General features: G+C 36.7%; 2 protein-coding genes across 2 annotated transcripts; one reads left to right on the forward strand and one right to left on the reverse strand.

Moving 5' to 3' along the window:
* Positions 1 to 507: 507 nt before the first annotated feature.
* On the reverse strand, positions 508 to 1017 carry LOC132281167 (uncharacterized). Its single transcript, XM_059782895.1, has one exon. The coding sequence runs from the start codon at positions 1015 to 1017 to the stop codon at positions 508 to 510; it is 510 nt and encodes a 169-aa protein (XP_059638878.1).
* A 14826-nt stretch (positions 1018 to 15843) lies between these two features.
* On the forward strand, positions 15844 to 17148 carry LOC132281168 (stemmadenine O-acetyltransferase-like). Its single transcript, XM_059782896.1, has one exon. The coding sequence runs from the start codon at positions 15844 to 15846 to the stop codon at positions 17146 to 17148; it is 1305 nt and encodes a 434-aa protein (XP_059638879.1).
* The last annotated feature ends 3062 nt before the right edge of the window (positions 17149 to 20210 follow it).

The following is a 20210-nucleotide window of genomic DNA, read 5'->3' on the forward strand; positions in this document are numbered from 1 at the left end:
ATCAAGGCAGAATTTCATTGCTGCCAGGAAGTTCTGCGCACCTCTGGTAACAAGGCCATAACTCTCTGCTACGAGCTCCGAATGACAAAATGTTTGAAGATTTAGAAAGATAATTCAGAGCTCTAAATCTTTCATGTTATGATGGAAGTCCAGTTCTTGAGTTTGGTAGGTCAAAATGGCGAACAAAGTTCGGGCTTCACTGCTGCCAGAAATTCAGCATTGTGACCTTTGATGTTCAAAACTCCACAAAGCATCCTTCTTGCTTCTTTTTGGCCAATGAACCTGAAAATATGCAAAAACGTGCATATGAAGGTAATCTACATAATTAAACAAACAATGGACTTAAATAATGCAATTAAGGGCGCTTGAATATGCAATATTCGGTGCTTATCAAATAGTGGTTCAGATTCGCTAGAGGCTCTGATACCAATTACAAAATGATTTTTGCAAAAGTATTTTGTGGAAAATCCTGTTCTCCTACCAACTAGGCTAGCTTGAGAAAACAATTTATCTGAGAGAGAGAAAATCTTTTTCCCAGTCAATAGTAAGACAGATTTGGATGCAAAGCTTTTTAAGCTCATCATTCATGGCTGTTTGTTCAGTTATGAGGGCTGTAAGAGAACTCAGATGTTGTCTGAATTTCTTATTTGCACCAAGTTTATGTGTTTTCCAAACATTGTTAATTTCATCATAAAGATTGTTTGGAAGACCAGGATCGTAGAAATTGTTGATTTCTGCAGCATCCGGAGTTTGAGAAAAGAATTTTTGAGAAGCTTGACCCACATTATAGAAAACTGTTTGGGCTTCTATAAGCGTATCATAAGCTTTAAAGCAAGAACCATTAAATGAACGAAGCTGTTTGTGACAGTCATTCCAGGTTGCATAGATGCCAGGATGGTGACCTGCAAAAACCACAAACCATTTGTTTGGTTGTGATGGAGTTGGTTTAGATACTGTTTTTTTAGCAACAGAGATCCAACCGTCTTTATCTTTAGGTGGAGGATTGTAGTCATCCATCTGTGTTCATAGAGAGAGAAATATCTGGGTTAGATATATCTGGAGGTCTGCTTAAGAAATCTGCAAGAAAGTTGTTAGTTCCTTTGATATGTTCAATAGCAAAAGAATATTGGGCAATTACATTGTACCATTTTAAGCGACGTCCATCTAAACAATTCTTTTTGTTTATAAGGAAATCTTTAACTGCTTGATTATCGATGCGAATAATAAAATCTTCTGGTGCTAAATAAATATGAAAACGCTTAATTGCTAATTTTATTGCCAGAAGTTCTTTTTCATAAATAATATAATTCTGTTCATTAGGTTTAAATTTTCCAGAATTATAGCCACAAATTAATTCTTCTTTTTGAAGCTTTTGTGTGATCAGAGTCTTGCGAGCACGAATCATTGGATAAGATGGGGTATCATCGATCCATTTATCTTTAGGGATAGCTTTTAAAACACATCCCCAACAGAGCTCGGAGGCATCGGTTTCAAGAATAAGTTTATCGCCATTTTGAGGAAAATAAACTTCAGGAATATGGACTAAATCAGCTTTGATTTGTTTGATAATGGTGGTATCACTATCAGTCCAGTCAAAAATGACATTTTTCTGTAGCTTCTTTATTAAAGGAAGCTCTTTTTGAGATAAGCCTTTAATAAAGGTGCGACCATAATTCAAGATTCCTAAAAAAATTTGAAGTTGCTTTTTATCTTGAATAATGTCAGGAAAATCACGGATCTTAATGATAATGTGATCTTGTAGTTTTATACCGGTATGGGTTAAAACTAGACCAAGAAAATCAATAGATTCTTGTTCAACATCTATCTTGGTTGGAGATAAAATAATTCCATGATTTTTCAGTTTATCTGAAAGACATAGAAGGTGTTTGCGATGTTCTTCTCTGGTTTTAGAGAAAACTAAAATGTCATCAATATAAACAACAACAAAATCTTTAAGGTCATTAAAGATAGAATCCATCCATCGTTGATAGATTTGTGGTGCTGTGTTGAGACCAAAGGGCATGACGGTCCACTGATATTGACCGCGTGGGGTACTAAAGGCTGTTAAGGGTTTGGATTTCTTTCGAAGTTTTATCTGCCAAAATCCCACTTTACAGTCAAACTTGCTAAAGATTTTAGCTCCACGAGTTTGATTAATAAGAACATCTTTGCGAGGGATGAATTAGCCATCACAAACCAGATGTTCATTAAGACGTTTATAGTTGATGACCATGCGGGCTTTACCGCGTTTGATCTCACTATGGTTACGAACCATAAATGCAGGGCTACTATGTGGACTGCGTGTTCTCTCGATGAGTTTTTTCTCAAGGAAATCTTGAAGCTGTGAGTCAAATTCATCAATATCTTTGCGAAGATAGATCATTGGTTTGACCCGAATAATAACATCATCTTTGAGTTTTAATTGGCAAAAACGAGGACTTCGCTTCCACAAGGTAAGGGGATTGTCTGAGAAATTTTGGCGTAATTGCGCATATAACCAATGTGTATCGGTTAAAACGAGTAGGTCGTTATCTCTTTTTGGTGGGGAGAATTTTTCATTACAAACAGAGGCTAAATTCTCTTGAATTTGTATTTCAACAACTGTTTGATCTTTAAGAGATAAAGAAATGGTTTTTTCTTTTAACTGTAAAGGAAGATAACTATAGATAAAGTTGCATCCTAAAATGAAATCACCATGCATGTATGGGAAGCAAAGAATTTTTGGGATGATGAATTTTTTATCATTAAGCCAAATAGCAACGTCTGTTGCTTTAAACTGAATAACATTCATAGGGGCTTCAGCATCAATGCCTTGAACACCGATGGGATGTTTCATTTGCTGCCATTTTTCAGCTGGGATGGCATTATATCGACAGCAACTAGTAGTTGCGCCAGTGTCAATGAGAACACAAAGGCTATATGGTTTATATCCTTTGAAATTGAATATACCATTTACATAGGTATATTTCCGTTTTTTTCCTTGTGAAGGAGCAATTAGAATTTCATCATTGCCAATGTGAAAATGAAAGAATTTTGCAGAGTTCATTGAATGATTTGAACTAGGCAAAAAGGGAGCATTGCCGCTGGGATCAACAGGGGCTTTTCCTTTTTCCGTCCAGGTAAATCTTCGTCGAGGAGGTGCATCGATGGAGGATCGAGGGGGAAGGATTCTGTCCCATCCAGGATTGCGTTCTGAAATTGAGCGCTGTAGCTGAGGTGGTCTCGCTTTATTGGTAACATAAAGATTCGAGCCCGAGGCATGAATAGTGGCTAAAGTTGGTTCTGTAATGCGTAACTTGGGTTCCGAATTGATGTTATCAAATAGCCAAGTCTTGGGAATCTCAAGATCGGTCCAATTGAGAACTTTAGGCTCAATTATGGTATCAAAAGGTCGAGGTTCAAACAAAGTGACCAATTTGGAGTCAATTGTAGGAACAGTAGCGGTTTCTGGTTCTCGAGTTAGTTCATAGAGAACTTTCCATTGTATTCCAAGGCTAGGGGAGTCATAATCCATCTGTAGTTTGCATAACTGGAGTTTAACTTGGACAACTTTCTCAATGTTTGGATCGGAAAGTGAAACGAAATAATTAGGTTTGAGTTTAAACCAAATTAAATTATTAACTAAGTTAGATTGAACGCCGCCGATAAGAGCATCGACAGGCTTGTGAAAACGGTTGTCCATGATGAGAGCAATAACAGGCTGATCAGTTCCGCGTCGGAATAGAGAAGTTATTTTGATTTGAACTAATCCAATATGAATATAGCGTGCAAGAGGATTTTGTTGTTTCCAGCGCGCAATTTTATCCTTGTTGAGGATATTGAATCCGCAAAGACCATTGGATGTATAGTCGATGGTCGTGTTTCCGCTGAATTGCTCGAGAATTTGTTTGGAAAAAATAGCGAAACGAGAAGTCTTATAAACTTCTTCTTTTTTGATACGTTGAAGTTTATCAAATTGAATCAGCTGTTCATTTGTGAACTGAACTTCTTCACTAATGATATCACTAAGCTTTATATTAGTGTTTTCATCTGGTGTGGAAGGAGTGATGTTCATCATACAGATAGTGTCAATATCTGTCAAATCGTCTTCAGTATCGCTTGTGTAGGTACTGGAAGAACTACTGGAGTACTCACTACTTGAAATTTCATATAGGATGGTACTTGGATCAGTGATTTCGTGACCATAGACAACACAGAAGTTATCTGTGTGTAAATGCTTAATCATTTTTGAAGCACTTTTGCCTTTTTGGGGGTAATTGGTTGCATAATGACCAGCTTCATTTCAAATATAGCATTTACACGACAGAAGGAGTTGTCATGTCTACTTTTTCTAAAAGCAAAAGTAACTGAAAGCTGCCGACAAACTATTCATCAACAGTGAAAGTTGCCGACAATCACTTTCTCAACAGTAAAAGAAAAGATTCGCTCTTATCTTCTCCAGAACTGTTCCCCTTTTACTAGAAAGGGCTGCTATGAGAGACATCGTCGTTTTTTCGTTCTTGATGTTGAAGGCAATTGATTTTGACAACATCAATCTGACGGTGCCAAGAGCCTTCTTATCAAGTAATTCCCATTCTAAATCCTTTGTATCATCTGGTTTTTCTCCCAAAGGTTAATACAGATTTTTCTGAAACAAGAGGTCTTTAATTTGCATCTTCCAGAAACTGAAGTTTGTGCCATCAAACTTCTCGATCATGGATGTGGATGTCTTATCTTCTGATGCCATTACTCCCACTCGAACGGACGGATCTGATCGAAAGTGTCACGCCCTTAGACCATAGTCCGGATTGTGAACACAACACCCAAACAATCACAGTTTCAAAATCAATAAATATCCCTGTAACCTATCTCCACTACACATCCACTTTTTTGCTCCCTTTACAAAAACAAGACTAAAAATAAATAGTTAAGATGCAAATAATACAACTTTAAAGTTTTAAAGTTTGAAGTAACATTTATTATATACCAGAAATATTCTAAAGAGATATCATACAAAACATAGACTATTATACGGAATATAACACAACAACACCAGCCCCGACTTTGTCTATAGTTGAGGAGGAACACCCTCCACACCATCCATGCTATGACCTGAAAAGATGTAAATAAAATAGGAATGAGCAACCACAGCTCAGCAGGAATTACTTAAAGCGCACTCCTTAATACCTCCGTGAATCCAAACAAAGAACGGATAAAAGATAAAGGGATCATACAGGCTCAGGAAAGCAACATACCATATGAGATAATAAAATGAAGTGTCATGTAATGCCAATGCCAATGCTAATGTCACTGACACCTCTCACTTCCCAAAATCCCATTTCCATCACAAAAAGTTAATGTAATCCGCCCAGAGCTACTCCCCAGTACCACGAGAAGATAGTTGGTCATCTATCCTTGATATAAGGCCACTCCTTGTGATCATTTGGGGCTATAGTGACACAATTACGCGTAGAGCCACTCTTTACGTCTCCTCTAGATTCCTATTAACTGCAAAGATAAGGCAACTCCTTGTCCGATTTTGAAATCATTGATTCAATTCCTTTTTTCAAACTTACGGATACAAGGCACCTCCTTGTTATCTAGTTTTCAAAACCATTTAATGAAATATTTGCACTTTCCTTTTTATTCCAACATCATCCCCATGCTCATATGAGATGTATGTACATTTGTATAACATGATGTACTAGTAATAAAATAAATATTGAAATCTCAACTCATACACAATATCAATGTATTGCATTTTAATCCACACAAAAACATGGTAAATTAACAGGCTAATTAATCCATGGTTGTATAACATAAGAAACATGTTTTCTATCTAACATTTACCACATAATAACATAAACAGTGCTTAATAGCATTTAGAAAATCAAGTACAAAACTTCCCATTTCAAGAAATATCATAACAACCTATATTCTAATTTTTAAGTAGCAGCCTATGTTTATAGGGTCATAACTTTTTCCACAGTTAGAATCTAAGGTTGAAATTGGTATCATTGGAAATTTTGTTTTGAGCTAGTCAATTTAGACTCAAAAATCACTCAATTTGGAATTAAAATAAGGAAGTTATAGTCAGTTGGAGTTCAGGTCACTGTGCAGGAAATTCTGCAGATTAAGGCACAAACCTGGCAACCTATGTTTACAGGGTCATAAATTTTTCCACAGTTGGAATCTAAGGTTAAAATTGGTATCATTGGAAAGCTTGTTTTGAGCTAGTTAATTTTGACTCAACAATCACTCAATTTGGATTTAAAATGAGGAAGTTATGGTCAGTTGAAGTTCAGGTCGCTGTGTAGGAAATTCTACAGATTAAGGCGTGAACATGAAAAACCTAGATTCATTTTTCAGCACTGTTTAAAGCATAAAACACATAGAATTTATTCCTTAAAGGTAAAGGTTATGAGAGTTAAGTAATCCTACCTCAAAGAAGCTTGAAAACCCTTGCAAGAACAATTTAAAACAACCCAATGATGAATCAGAGATACCCAAGTTGTACAAAATTGAAGAACACTTCCTTCTTTTCTAGAAACCAAAACCCACTTCTTTCAAAACAGATTTAATTCCTAGTAATGAAGAAATAATCACAACTTTGATACCAAAATGAAGCCCGTGAAAGTATGAAACTTTTTCATTCACAAGACCTCACAAAATTTCCAACACAAGAGCCTTGAAATTGCATGTAAATGAAATGATTTTAAAGAAGAAAACAAAGATACGAAAATGACTTCTGCAGATTGTTTTAGTTTTGTATAAAACATTTTAATCCTAATACAATAGTCACCATACACACACACAATGAAGCCAAGTGCCTTTCCACATGTCAAGCATAAACCAAGCCAAAGCATGCCCCTATGAAATGACTAAAAGACCTTTCACACATTTACCAATTTCCATCTATGCCATGCTTACAACAAAAGACTATAATACCCTCCATGAAATACTAAATGACAAATATGCTATTTGCATGATAAAGTCTACTTTGCCCTTTATAAAATTATCAAATACCATATATGCCATTTATAAAACAAAAAGTCCATAATTGCCCTTTATGAAATAAACAATGACATTTAAAAAAAATTAAACACATTCGCAAAAGAAATCATAATTTCCGAGAATAAAATAAAAATGCATGAATGTCAAAATGACCAGAAAATGGTAAAAATGCAAGTGCTCACAATCTCCCCAACATACAAGGATTTCGTCCCCGAAATTAAGTCGTACCTGGGAAAAAAAACAAACTCGGATAAGCAAAACGAACATCATGTTCCCGTTCCCACATAGCCTTCTCAACACCGTGATGTCGCCATAAAACTTTCACGAGAGTTATCGTTTTACCCCTTAACACTTTGTACCGAGTGTCAAGAATCTGAATGGGTCCCTCCTCGTAAGAAACATCCTCATCAATGTCAACATCAACCCAACTCACTACATGTGATGGATCCGGCTCATACTTCCGTAGCATCGAAACATGAAACACATTATGGACCCTGACCATCTGTGGTGGCAATGCCAATTTGTAAGCAGCCTCGCCCACTCGGTCCAACATCTCAAATGGTCTAGTGAAATAAGGTGACAACTTGCCACTCTTTCCAAACTGTGGCAATCCTTTTCGTGGAGAAACCTTGAGAAACACGTGGTCTCACACCTCAAAGGATAATGGCTGTCTCCGTCTATCTGCGTAACTTTTCTGTCGGCTCTAAGCAGTCAACAACCGCTGCCGAATCAACTTAATCTTTTTAGTGGTTTCTAAGACAATGTCTGGTCTTAAGGCGGCTGTCTCACCTACCTCAATCCAATAAACAAGAGAACGACAAGGCCTACCATACAATACCTCAAAAGGTGCCATCTCAATGCTCGGTTGATAGCTATTGCTGTAGGCAAACTCAACAAAAGGTAAATAATCCTCCCAACTACCACCAAAATCAAGTACACAGGCCTAAAGAATATCTTCCGAGACCTGGATAGTATGCTCCGACTGGCCATACATCTGAGGATGGAATACGGTACTGAAATGCAACGGTGAACCAAACGCTGCATGAAGCCCTTCCCAGAACTTCGATGTGAACTTGGCATCCCTGTTCGAAACAATGGACGATGGAACCCCATGCAATCTGACGATCTCTCTGATATACAATCTGCCAAGTGCCTCAGCAGAATCTGTCACCTTAACAGGCAAAAAGTGAGCGGTCTTAGTCAATCTGTCAATAATGAACCAAACAGACTCATTCCCCCTTTGTGAACTCGAAAGCATTGTCACAAAATCCATAGCAATACACTCCCATTTCCACTGTGCTATTGGCAATGGCTACAACAAACCTGCAGGTCTCTGATGCTCTACATTTACTTGCTGACAAATAAGACATCTAGTAACAAACTGAGTTACATCTGCCTTCATCCCATTCCACAAATAATGGCGTCTAAAATTATGATACATTTTAGTACCACCTGCATGCACAGTAAAACGAGAAGTGTGAAACTCCCGTAACACATCCTCCCAACAAACCGTAGGAACCACAAGCAAACCTCTGAACTGTAAACCACCATCTATGTGTAAAGTCCAGTCCTTTACTATGTCCCCACCTGAAATCAACTGATGAATAACAGTTAAATCCGAGTCCTGTCTCTATGCCTCAATCACCCATGTAACAAGAGTAGGTTGAACCACAAAACGAAACAAAAAAGTTGTTTCACAACCAACACTGTCATCGCAACACTGTAATCCCACCTCTGCCAAATCCTCCAACATCTTCCATTTTCGAATGGCTAACCCAGCCAAAACTCCATGAGATTTCTGACTTAAGCCATCTACTACCACATTCGCCTTACCTAGATGATACTACAAATCAAAATCATAATCTTCCAAATACTCAACCCATCGCCTCTGTCTGTTATTCAAGTCCTTCTGAGAGAAAATGTACTTGAGACTTTTGTGATCCGAGAACACCTCGAATCTTTCACCATACAAATAATGCCTCCAGCTTTTCAAAACAAAGACAACTGTTGCCAACTCCAAGTCATGAGTGGGATAGTTAAGCTCATGAATCTTTAACTGTCTAGATCCTTAAGCCACTACCGTACCACCCTGCATCAACACACAGCCCAAACCATCCCGAGAAGTATCACAGAAGACAACATAACCCAAGCCATACTCAGGTATCACCAGTACTGGAGCTGTAGTCAATCTAGTCATTAATTCCTGAAAAGATGACTCACAAGCTTCAGTCTATGATCCCCTTTCGGGTCATACGAGTCATAGGAGCGGCTAAGCGAGAAAAGTCCCTCACAAACCTGCGGTAATAACCTGCTAAGCCAAGAAAATTCTGAATCTTATACACATTCTTGGGACATTCCCAATCTAGAACTGCTTCTATCTTTGAAGAATCAACTGACACCCCATTGCCTGAAACAACATGTCCCAAAAACTTCACCTCGTGCAGCCAAAATTCACACTTGGAATACTTGGCATAAAAATTGTGCTCTCTTAGTATCTGTAACACTATCCTCAAATGGATCTCGTGATCCTCCCGAGATTGTGAATACACCAAAATGTCATCCACAAACACTACAACAAACAGGTCCAGATATCTGTGAAAGACACGGTGCATCATATCCATGAATGCCGCTGGCACATTAGTCAACCTAAAAGGCATCAAATTGAACTCATAATGACCATACCGCATACGAAAAGTTGTCATCGGAATATCTTCATAACTGGTAATAACCAGACCTTAGATCAATCTTAGAAAAGTAATAGCTCCCCTCAACTGATCAAATAAATCATCAATCTGCAGTAAAGGATACTAGTTCTTGATGGTTGTATGATTCAATTCCAATAATCAATGCACAACCAAATAAAACTATCTTCTTTTTTTTTCTTTACAAATAACACTGGCACGCCCCATGGTGAAACACTAGGCCAAATAAAACCCTTTAGCCTCAAATTATCCAACTGCTTCTTTACTTCCTCCAACTCTGCTGGTGCCACACGATACGAAGCCATAGAAATCGGTGCAGTGCTAGGCATCAAGTTAATCACAAACTCAACCTCTCTTCTGGGAGGTAAACACATCCAAGAAGTCACAAACAACTGACGGATAAACTATCCCCATATCACTATCTTCTTCAGCTAAAATGTTAGCTAAGAACAAAGCACAACGGTCCCGACCACGAACACCATAACAAGCTGAAACTAGGGAATCACCCCGATCTCCCACAAACACAAAAAAATCTCCCTCCGGCGTACACATTAAAACTCTACCACTGAAGTAATCAATGGTGGCATGAAATGATGATAACCAATCCATTCCAAAATTGACGTCAACCCCGTCATCTTAAGAATGATAAGTTCAAAACAAAATCCTCCTTTCGAGGCAGCTGTGAAGCCTCCAGAATAACAAGTATCACACAAGCTACAACCAATCCCCATTTCTGTCAATGTCCTGACATTGTACATTAGAGCTGGGTATGATCCAAAATGTCCGGCCGGTCTATATGGCCATCCTATGCCCAAATGACAATAACAGTATCACTGACCCCCCATAAATAGAAGCACAAATCACTAAGGCTCACGTCCAATATGAATTTTAATTGAAAACTTCTCTAACATCAGGATCCAACTCTGGACTCCTTAATCATTAATCACAACTGACATTCCACCATTATTTACATAAAAACGCTCACATGTGCCAAGCACTAATCAATGCACCCCTAAACTATACCGCATTGGTATCACCTCATAATACAAACCCAACCAAGTCCAATGAGGATATCTGACCACTATAGAGGTCACCACACTACTCAACACCCATGAACCACTAATCGGCATATCCCCACAATGCTCGGTCCAGAAAACTGATCTCCACCCAAAACCCCAGCTCTCCTCAGACAATCTCTAATCTTGTGGCCTTGTTGAACACACTCAAAGCAAACTCCAGTACGAAATGACTACGGATACTTCGTCTTATAGTGCCCAAGCTGCTAGCATCGGAAACATACAACTCCATTCATACCCGATCCTGATAGTATAAGAGTCAAAGGAGCAGGTCGCACTGGCTGCTACCCTCCAGACTGAGATAGACCACTTCTCTGTCTTTTACTAAACTAGCCTTCTGTCACCGAACCATTGCCCATTAAACATGTCGTTCACCCTCCTCTACAGGTGATGGTACATCCTCCCATCTCATAGGAGAAGATGTTAAACTCTCCCCAACATGTCTAACACTAAGCTTCTCTCCTAGGCTTTCCAATACCTGACCCTTCCAACGAGGCGGCATACTTAACTGAAATTCAAGTCAATAAGAATGACACTACCCACAGCCTCGAACTGACTCATATAGATAAAAGCCTTTAAACATATAGCATGCTTTATCATAATCAGATTAACACGTAATCACATATACACACAAGTATGCTTGTAAAGCAAATAACAGATAAACATGTAAACATGTGAGACAATGCAAACCCTTACAAACACAGTTGTAGATAGACCTCTACTTGTCGTCCCAAGGTTATAGGAACCATGCTCTGATACCATAACTGTCACGCCCCTATACCGTAGTCTGGATTGTGAACACAACATATAAACAATCACAGTTTCAAAATCAATAAATATCCCTGTAACCTATCTCCACTACACATCCACCTATCTGCTCCCTTTACAAAAACAAGACTGAAAATAATAGTTAAGATGCAAATAATACAACGTTAAAGTTTTAAAGTCTAAAGTAACAATTATTACATACCAGAAATATTCTAAAGAGATATCATACAAAACATAGACTATTATACGGAATATAACACAACAACACCAGCCCCGACTCTGTCTACAGTTGAGGAGGAACACCCTCCACACCATCCATGCTATGACCTGAAAAGATGTGAATAAAATAGGAATAAGCAACCACAGCTCAGTAGGAATTACTTAAAACGCACTCCTTAATACCTCCGTGAATCCAAACAAAGAACGGATAAAAGATAAAGGGATCATATAGGCTCAAGAAAGCAACATATCATATAAGATAATAAAATGAAGTGTCATGTAATGCCAATGCCAATGCTAATGTCACTGACACTTCTCACTTCCCAAAATCTCATTTCCATCACAAAAAGTTAATTTAATCCGCCCAGGGCTACTCCCCAGTTTCACGAGAAGAGAGTTGGTCATCTATCCCTGATACAAGGCCACCCCTTGTGATCATTTGGGGCTCTAGTGACGCAACTATGCATAGAGCCACTCCTTAAATCTCCTCTAGATTCCCATTAACTTCACAGACAAGGCAACTCCTTGTCAGGTTTTGAAATCATTGATTCAATTCCCTTTTTCAAACTCACGGATACAAGGCACCTCCCTGTTATCTAGTTTTCAAAACCATTTAATGAAACATTTGCACTTTCCTTTTTATTCCAACATCATCCCCATACTCATGTGAGATGTATGTACATTTGTATAACATGATGTATTAGTAATAAAATAAATATTGAAATCTCAACTCATACACAATATCATGGTATTGCATTTTAATCCACACACAAACATGGTAAATTAATAGGCTAATTAATCCATGGTTGTATACATAAGAAACATGTTTTCTATCTCACATTTACCACATAACAACATAAACAGTGCTTAATAACATTTAGAAAATCAAGTACAAAACTTCCCATTTCAAGAAATATCATAACAACCTATATTCTAATTTTTAAGTAGCAGCCTATATTTACAAGGTCATAACTTTTTCCACAGTTAGAATCTAAGGCTGAAATTGGCATCATTGGAAAGCTTGTTTTGAGCTAGTTAATTTAGACTCAAAAATTACTCAATTTGGATTTAAAATAAGGAAGTTATAGTCAGTTGGAGTTCAGGTCGCTGTGTAGGAAATTCTGCAGATTAAGGCGCAAACCTGGCAGCCTATGTGTACAGGGTCATAAATTTTTCCACAGTTGGAATCTAAGGCTGAAATTGATATCATTGGAAAGCTTGTTTTGAGCTAGTCAATTTAGACTCAAAAATCGCTCAATTTAGATTTAAAATGAGGAAGTTATGGTCAGTTGAAGTTCAAGTCGCTGTGTAGGAAATTCTATAGATTAAGGCGCAATCATGAAGAACCCAGATTCGTTTTTCAGCACTGTTTAAAGCACAAAACACATAGAATTGATTCCTTAAAGGTAAAGGTTGTGAGAGTTAAGTAATCCTACCTCAAAGAAGCTTGGAAACCCTTGCAAGCACAATTTAAAACAACCCAAATGATGAATCAAAGCTACCCAAGTTGTACAAAATTGAAGAACACTTCCTTCTTTCCTTGCAACCAAAACCCACTTCTTTCAAAACTAATTTAATTCCCAGAAATGAAGAAATAATCACAACTTTGATACCAAAATGAAGCCCACGAAAGTAAGAAACTTTTTCATTCACGAGACCTCACGAAATTTCCAACACAAGAGCCTTGAAATTGCATGTAAATGAAATGACTTTAAAGAAGAAAACAAAGATACGAAAATGACTTCTGCAGATTGTTTTAGTTTTGTATAAAACATTTTAATCCTAATACAATAGTCACCATACACACACACAATGAAGCCAAGTGCCCCTCCACATGTCAAGCATAAACCAAGCCAAAGCATGCCCCCATGAAATGACTAAAAGACCCTTCACACATTTACCAATTTCCATCTATGCCATGCTTACAATAAAAGACTATAATACCCTCCATGAAATACTAAATGACAAATATGCTATTTGCATGATAAAGTCTACTTTGCCCTTTATAAAATTATCAAATACCATATATGTCATTTATAAAACAAAAAGTCCAGAATTGCTCTTTATGAAATAAACAATGATATTTAAATAAAATTAAACATATTCGCAAAAGAAATCATAATTTCCGACAATAAAATAAAAATGCATTAATGTTAAAATGACCAGAAAATGGTAAAAATGCAAGTGCTCATAGAAAGACTTTCGTTAAACACCTTTTGTGCCCTAGGTTCTCAACCAAAGGCTCTAATACTAGTTGTTAGAGCTGCACTGCACAATCAATCGAATTTGATTCTAGTTGTTGTGGCGGAAACGCAAAATAACAATGCATGTTATTCGAGGAATAATCAAGCAATCATAAAGAAAAAAAAAAATCACACACAAGAACACAAGATATACATGGTTAACCCAAATCTTAGGGCTACGTCCATGGAGCACACCGAATAAATTCACTATGAAAAAGATGAAGAATTACATGGAGAATTCTCTCTCAATCTCTCTCAATTGCTCTCTCTTATATTGGCACAAATTTTTCTCTAATTTTCACTCACTCTAAAATCTGATTAGAGTTGATATTTATAGAGTCCCAAACTTGTCCTACAAGAACTTGTCTTTTGTAGAATCCAAAACTAATAAGGAAGTTAAATCAGATCAGGAAACTGAATTTTCCTTAAACCAATAAAAAAGTTAAATCAGATCAGGAAACTGAATTTTCCTTAAACCAAAAAGGAAGTCAAATCAGATCAGGAAACTGAATTTTCCTTAAACTAATAAAGAAGTTAAACCAGATCAGGAAACTGAATTTTCTCTAAAATTTAGTACTCTTGAAGTTTCCATATAATTAAATCTTCCTAAAAAATGATTACCTAATCAGACTCTACAAAACCACAACAGTGAGACCATCACCAATCATGCCTCTGAGCCATTCCACTTCTTCTAGTAAATAATTGTACCTATAGTTACTTCTGAACTCAATGAGGTCTGTACGCAGCCTGAAAATCTCATCAATGAGGCTCTGTGTATCAGTTGGATCAATTCCCTCCATGATGTTGTTGTGGTCATCAATAAATTTGGGTGCTAGGGGCTCATGAGTTTTATCTACAAGTGATACTTTTTGGATTGAAAACCTTTGTGAGGTGGGGGATAGTTTGTCTTTGTATGTGTTTTTATTTGGTAATGGTGGTTTTTTGAGAATGGGATGGGGGTAATGTAGCATATATGGTGATAAAGGTTTGTTGAGGTTATGGTTCTAAGGTTTGGTGCATAAGTGATTGAATTTGTACGAAATGGTGGTTTGAGATGGTTGGGTTGAGGATTCTGGTAGAAATGGCATCTGGTTAGAGGTGCTCCCATGGTGCTCAAAATTCCATCCACACCAAATAAGTTGAAAAGTCATAATTCTAACGGTTTAGAATTAAGTTCTAATTAGATCACCAAATTAAAAAGTACAATTCAATTTATCAAGTACTAATAATCACATTGCAATCCTATTTTAAAAAACAAAATGCATAGGATCATAAAATAATTTTTATTATTTATATATAAAAATTTCCAACAAGTTCATAATATAATTTTTATTATTTATATATAAAAAATTTCAACAAGTTCAACCTAAGCACGTTTTTCTTATGTTTAAATAAAATCACTTTAACTTGCTTGTTATATATTAGGGACAGGTGGAGCTCACCAATAAATGCAGTACTACAAAGCTTAATATATATTAGGTTACCTAACCCACAAAGCTTATGGTGCTTGGATACATCATACCTAATCGATATCTTTTCCCTTTCTATAGTAGTAACTTTATCGTGAGACCTCATATGGTTTTTATAATATGTGTATCTTTTAAATTATAATATAATATTTTGATCTAGAAAAAATCAAATCAAATCAACACTAGAATTTAATAAGATTTAAACAAAGCATATAGATTACACTTTAAATTGCGTGTGGGTCCATCAATCGAGTCGGTAGAGCTGGTTTTTCATATTCTCCATTTACTTTCGACACTATTTAAGGAGGCTGCACATAATTAGACCAAACATCAACTTTCTTAATTGCGTTTGCTAGAGGCAGAAAAGGCTAAGATGGCGGTGAGTCATGTCGAGGTGATCTCCAGAGAGATGGTTAAACCGTCATCTCCAACACCCCATCACCTTAGGAACCTCAAGCTTTCATTCCTAGACCAAATTGCACCACCAATTTATATTCCCGTCATTTTCTTCTATCAAGCCAAGTCGGGATACGATATTGATCGTGCCCAAAAATCTCAATTACTGAAACAATCTTTGTCCGATACCCTAACTCGTTTTTACCCATTAGCCGGAAGGATAAAAAATGATGTTTGTATCGATTGCAATGATGCCGGAGTTGAGTATGTTGAAGCCCAAGCTCATGCTCAACTCTCACATGTTATCAAAAACCCTAATGTTGAAGAGGTAAAACAATATCTCCCAATTGGACCTTTTGGCGCCATTTCTGCTGCGGGAAGGGAAGCACTTCTAGCCATCCAAATAAACTCGTTTGATTGTGGAGGATTGGCGATCGCCTTGTGTATTTCACACAAAATAGCCGATGGATCGTCTCTAGTCACCTTCACCAATGCATGGGCTGCCACAGCTCGTGGGGCTATCAAAAATGTAACCCCTAGTTTCGATTTGGCATCTCATTTCCCGCCTAGGGACTTCTCAGAGTTTATGCCAACCACAGGCATCAGGACAGAAAAGATAGTGACTAGAAGGTTTGTGTTCGATAAAATGAAGTTGGCTGCACTAAAAAAAGCCGCTTCCTCAGCCATTGGATCACAGGTGAAGGATCCCACTCGTGTTGAGGCCGTCTCAGCTTTAATATGGAGCCATTTGATAGATGTGGAGAAAAGTAAGGTAGTTCCCCAGAAGACATTTGCTGCAACCCATGCAGTGAGCTTGAGAACCAGAATTAGTCCATCCCTCCCTGACCACGCCATGGGGAACATTTGGGGATATGCTCATACCTTATTAATGTCGAAAGATGAGATAAAATTTGCTGATGTTGTGAATGAGGTGAGGAGTGCGATAAGGAAATTCGATAGTGATTATGTCAAGGGCCTGCAAATTGGAGATGGGTACTTGGATTATCTCAAGAGGACAGCAGAAAATTTCTGTGAGAGAGAGGTAGAGTTCTGTAAATTTAGCAGTTGGTTGAGATTTCCTGTATATGAAGTAGACTATGGTTGGGGTAAGCCGGTTTGGGTGTGCCCCACAACCTTGCCTTTTAAGAATGTGATAATCTTGATGAGCACTAGTTGTGGGGAGGGAATAGAAGCATGGGTCAATATGCTTGAAGATGACATCACCAGGCTTGAATTTGATCATAAGCTACTTTCTCTTGATGTCGGTAAAACAAATGACTAAAACCTTGGTGGTGAATCATTTGGGTACATGGTTATATTTAGACGAATTAAAGTGTGTCTTTCTAGCCTTCATATATATATATATATATATATATATATATATATTATTGACTGATAAGTCTACACGGCTGGCTAGAAAGACACACACATATATAACCCGTATAGACTTATCAGTCAATAATGAGACGGTTTTTTCTCTTTTGGGTTTCTTCTCATACTATACCTTCTTGTGTTTAGCTTCGTAGGCAGTTTTTTAATATAATTTTTAATATATATATATATATATATATTTCAACGTGATCTGTATAAATATAAGTTAATTGTAAGAAAATCCTTGGCGCACTAAGCATTTACAAGACATTGGGCACTTCTTTAACCAAAAAAAAGACATTGGGCACTTAGCCCAAGCTCAAACTACAAGAATGACAAACCATTTTTTAAGATACACATAATTTTTTAGACTTTTCAGAATATGGATTTTTCAATAAAACATACATAATTTAAGTCCTTAACTTGCAAAAGTTTAAATGCACAGTATCCTCACTTACATACATGTACTACATGAAGTCTTCATCAAATTCTACAAACTCACCATTCAGCTCCGAAGATCGAGACCCAAATACACCAAAAACTATATCTCAATTGTCAAGTTTTTATAATGAAATTCTCCAACAAAAAATTAAATGTCTCACAAAAACAAAAAAAAACCTTACTCTTATCAAATATGTTAGCTTATTATTACCGACTCTTACTATTGCATTGATAAACATCACCAAATTAATTTGCACAAACCTTTAAAAAAAATGAGAGAAATTAAAATAATGCTCCACGGCTATATATATACTTCTAAGGGTAATTTACACCGACCTCCCCTATAATTTGTCATAATTACAGACAACACCCTTCTTGTTTTGGAAATTATGCGGATCTCCCCCACTTTTGAAAATATCCTACATGGACCTCCCTTATGTGTAACGGACCGTTAAATACACTAACAGAGTTGTCAAAATTACTGAAATACCCTCTCCTTAGTATCTAAAATTACTGAACTACCCATAAGTTTTCCTACCAAATAAGGGTTTATGTATCTTTATGTCAACTTATGCGTTCGATATTTTATTTGGTAATCTAATTAGTCTTTGATGTGGGTTTGATGTCTTAAATTGTAATATTGTTGTGTTATATTTAGATTTGGAAGAAATTTGGTTTACTAGCTTCTCTTTTTTTCTTTTTTCTTTTTCATTTTTTTTTTTTTTTTTTTTTTTTTTGGACACCTACTAGCTTTGACATATGGAAGAAATCTGAGTACAAAAAAAATTAATTTGAGATTGATTTATATATATATAAACACGCATATATATATACCAAATGAAGATGATAGATAACTCATTACCATGAAACGGACAGACTCACTAAGATTTTAAGTGGATTCCATGTATAATGAATTTCCCATAATCGATCTGGTAAGTATATATACATAGTAATTGATCGATCTGGTAAGTATATAATATATGTACATAGTGAATGAATTTCCCTTGATCTAGTAAGTTTATATTCAAAATCTGAGGGCACAATCGAATCTAAACTTCATTGAATTTGGCAATTCCATCAAAATTTCCCGGTGCCGAACCATATGGACTTCCTGTTTGGTTTGGAGATGCAGATCCAGGATTTGCAGAGGTTGCAAATTGAAGGTTAAGAGTAAGTGACGTATCAAAGAAAATTTGATGATCAAAGGGCCGGAAAAGCAAATGGTGAGTGGAGGTTTTCCAATGACTACGATTGGAACAGATCAATAACAGGGGTTATGGATTGGAATGGTATGGCCACCGACACCAACAACAGGTATCTAAAAATCCCATAAATTTTTAGATATATCAATTGGTAGGGATAGGGGTATTATGGGAATTTTAGTAAAATTTGTACATGACGTCAGCAATTTTCGTCGTTGACTGACGTTGACTTTAACAAAATGGAGGTCCGTGTAGGATATTTTCATTTTTAGGGGAGGTCCACTTAATTTCCGAAACAGGAAGAGTGCCGCCTGTAATTATGGCAAATCATAGGGGAGGTCTATGTAAATTAGCCTTTCTATAATCAGTTGATGTAGTCATTATAATCGAAGCTTTGTTGTTTAGATAAAGAAGCACAAGAATGATAAGTTGAATATTCTCTATTTCCACGACAAAAACGATGTGAAGAGAATTCTCTTACGAAAAGAGTTCATTGCCTCATTAAGAAATTTATTCTGAGTTATGAGTCCTTCAGCTGTTTTGATAAGTGCTTAAATGTTGCACATTTCAGCACCTAAGTTAGGGTATTTCAGTCTTTGCATCTATCTTAATTTCATATTTTAGTCCTAATTTATGTTTATGTGTATTTCAGGGCAATAAAGTTAAAATGAGCTAAGAACGGTCCATTAAAGCCTTTTTAGAGTCAAGCAAAGATATTCAGAAAAAGTTCAGAAAATGACAAAAAGAGGTCATAGCCCATTGCTCGTATAGTGTGTTTATTCTTCGAAAGCGGTCAATCTCGGGCCTTTGATGATGTTCCCAAAGATAAAGAAGCAAACCAATTAGCCCGGAGCCAAAATGGAGCTAAATAAGGCTTAAAGGAAATTTCCAACTCTAGGGGGATCGATCCCCCAGGACTTGGCAACATTATAGATTTTTTTTATTGTTTGGGCTTATTTTGTGAACTATTAGGCTTTAATAGGGTTGTTACTTAAGGCCCAGTGAGCCATTAGATTAAGGTTAGTATTTATTTTATTTAGGTGAATATTATTATTATTATTAAGTTTTATATTCTGTATCGTATATTTTTTTCTCTCTAGAAAAACACTGGAAAGAGGAGAAAAAGCAAGAACAGGCTAGGGTTTTGAGAAGAAGCTCAGAGATGATGAATCCAATGATGGACATTGTTCTGTCTTCAACTCCATCAACCATGAGTGGCTAATTCTCCTACTTAGGGTTGGATAAACCCTAAGCATGTAACCTATTCTTTCTCTCTTTTCATACTTTTTGAGGATTTATTTATGTAATTGATGTATAGGCTTGAATAACA

The sequence above is a fragment of the Cornus florida genome, unplaced genomic scaffold, assembly GCF_030987335.1.
Source record: "Cornus florida cultivar Cherokee Brave unplaced genomic scaffold, ASM3098733v1 CherokeeBrave_3.0.0_Hap2_Chr11, whole genome shotgun sequence".
Classification (NCBI taxonomy): domain Eukaryota; kingdom Viridiplantae; phylum Streptophyta; class Magnoliopsida; order Cornales; family Cornaceae; genus Cornus; species Cornus florida.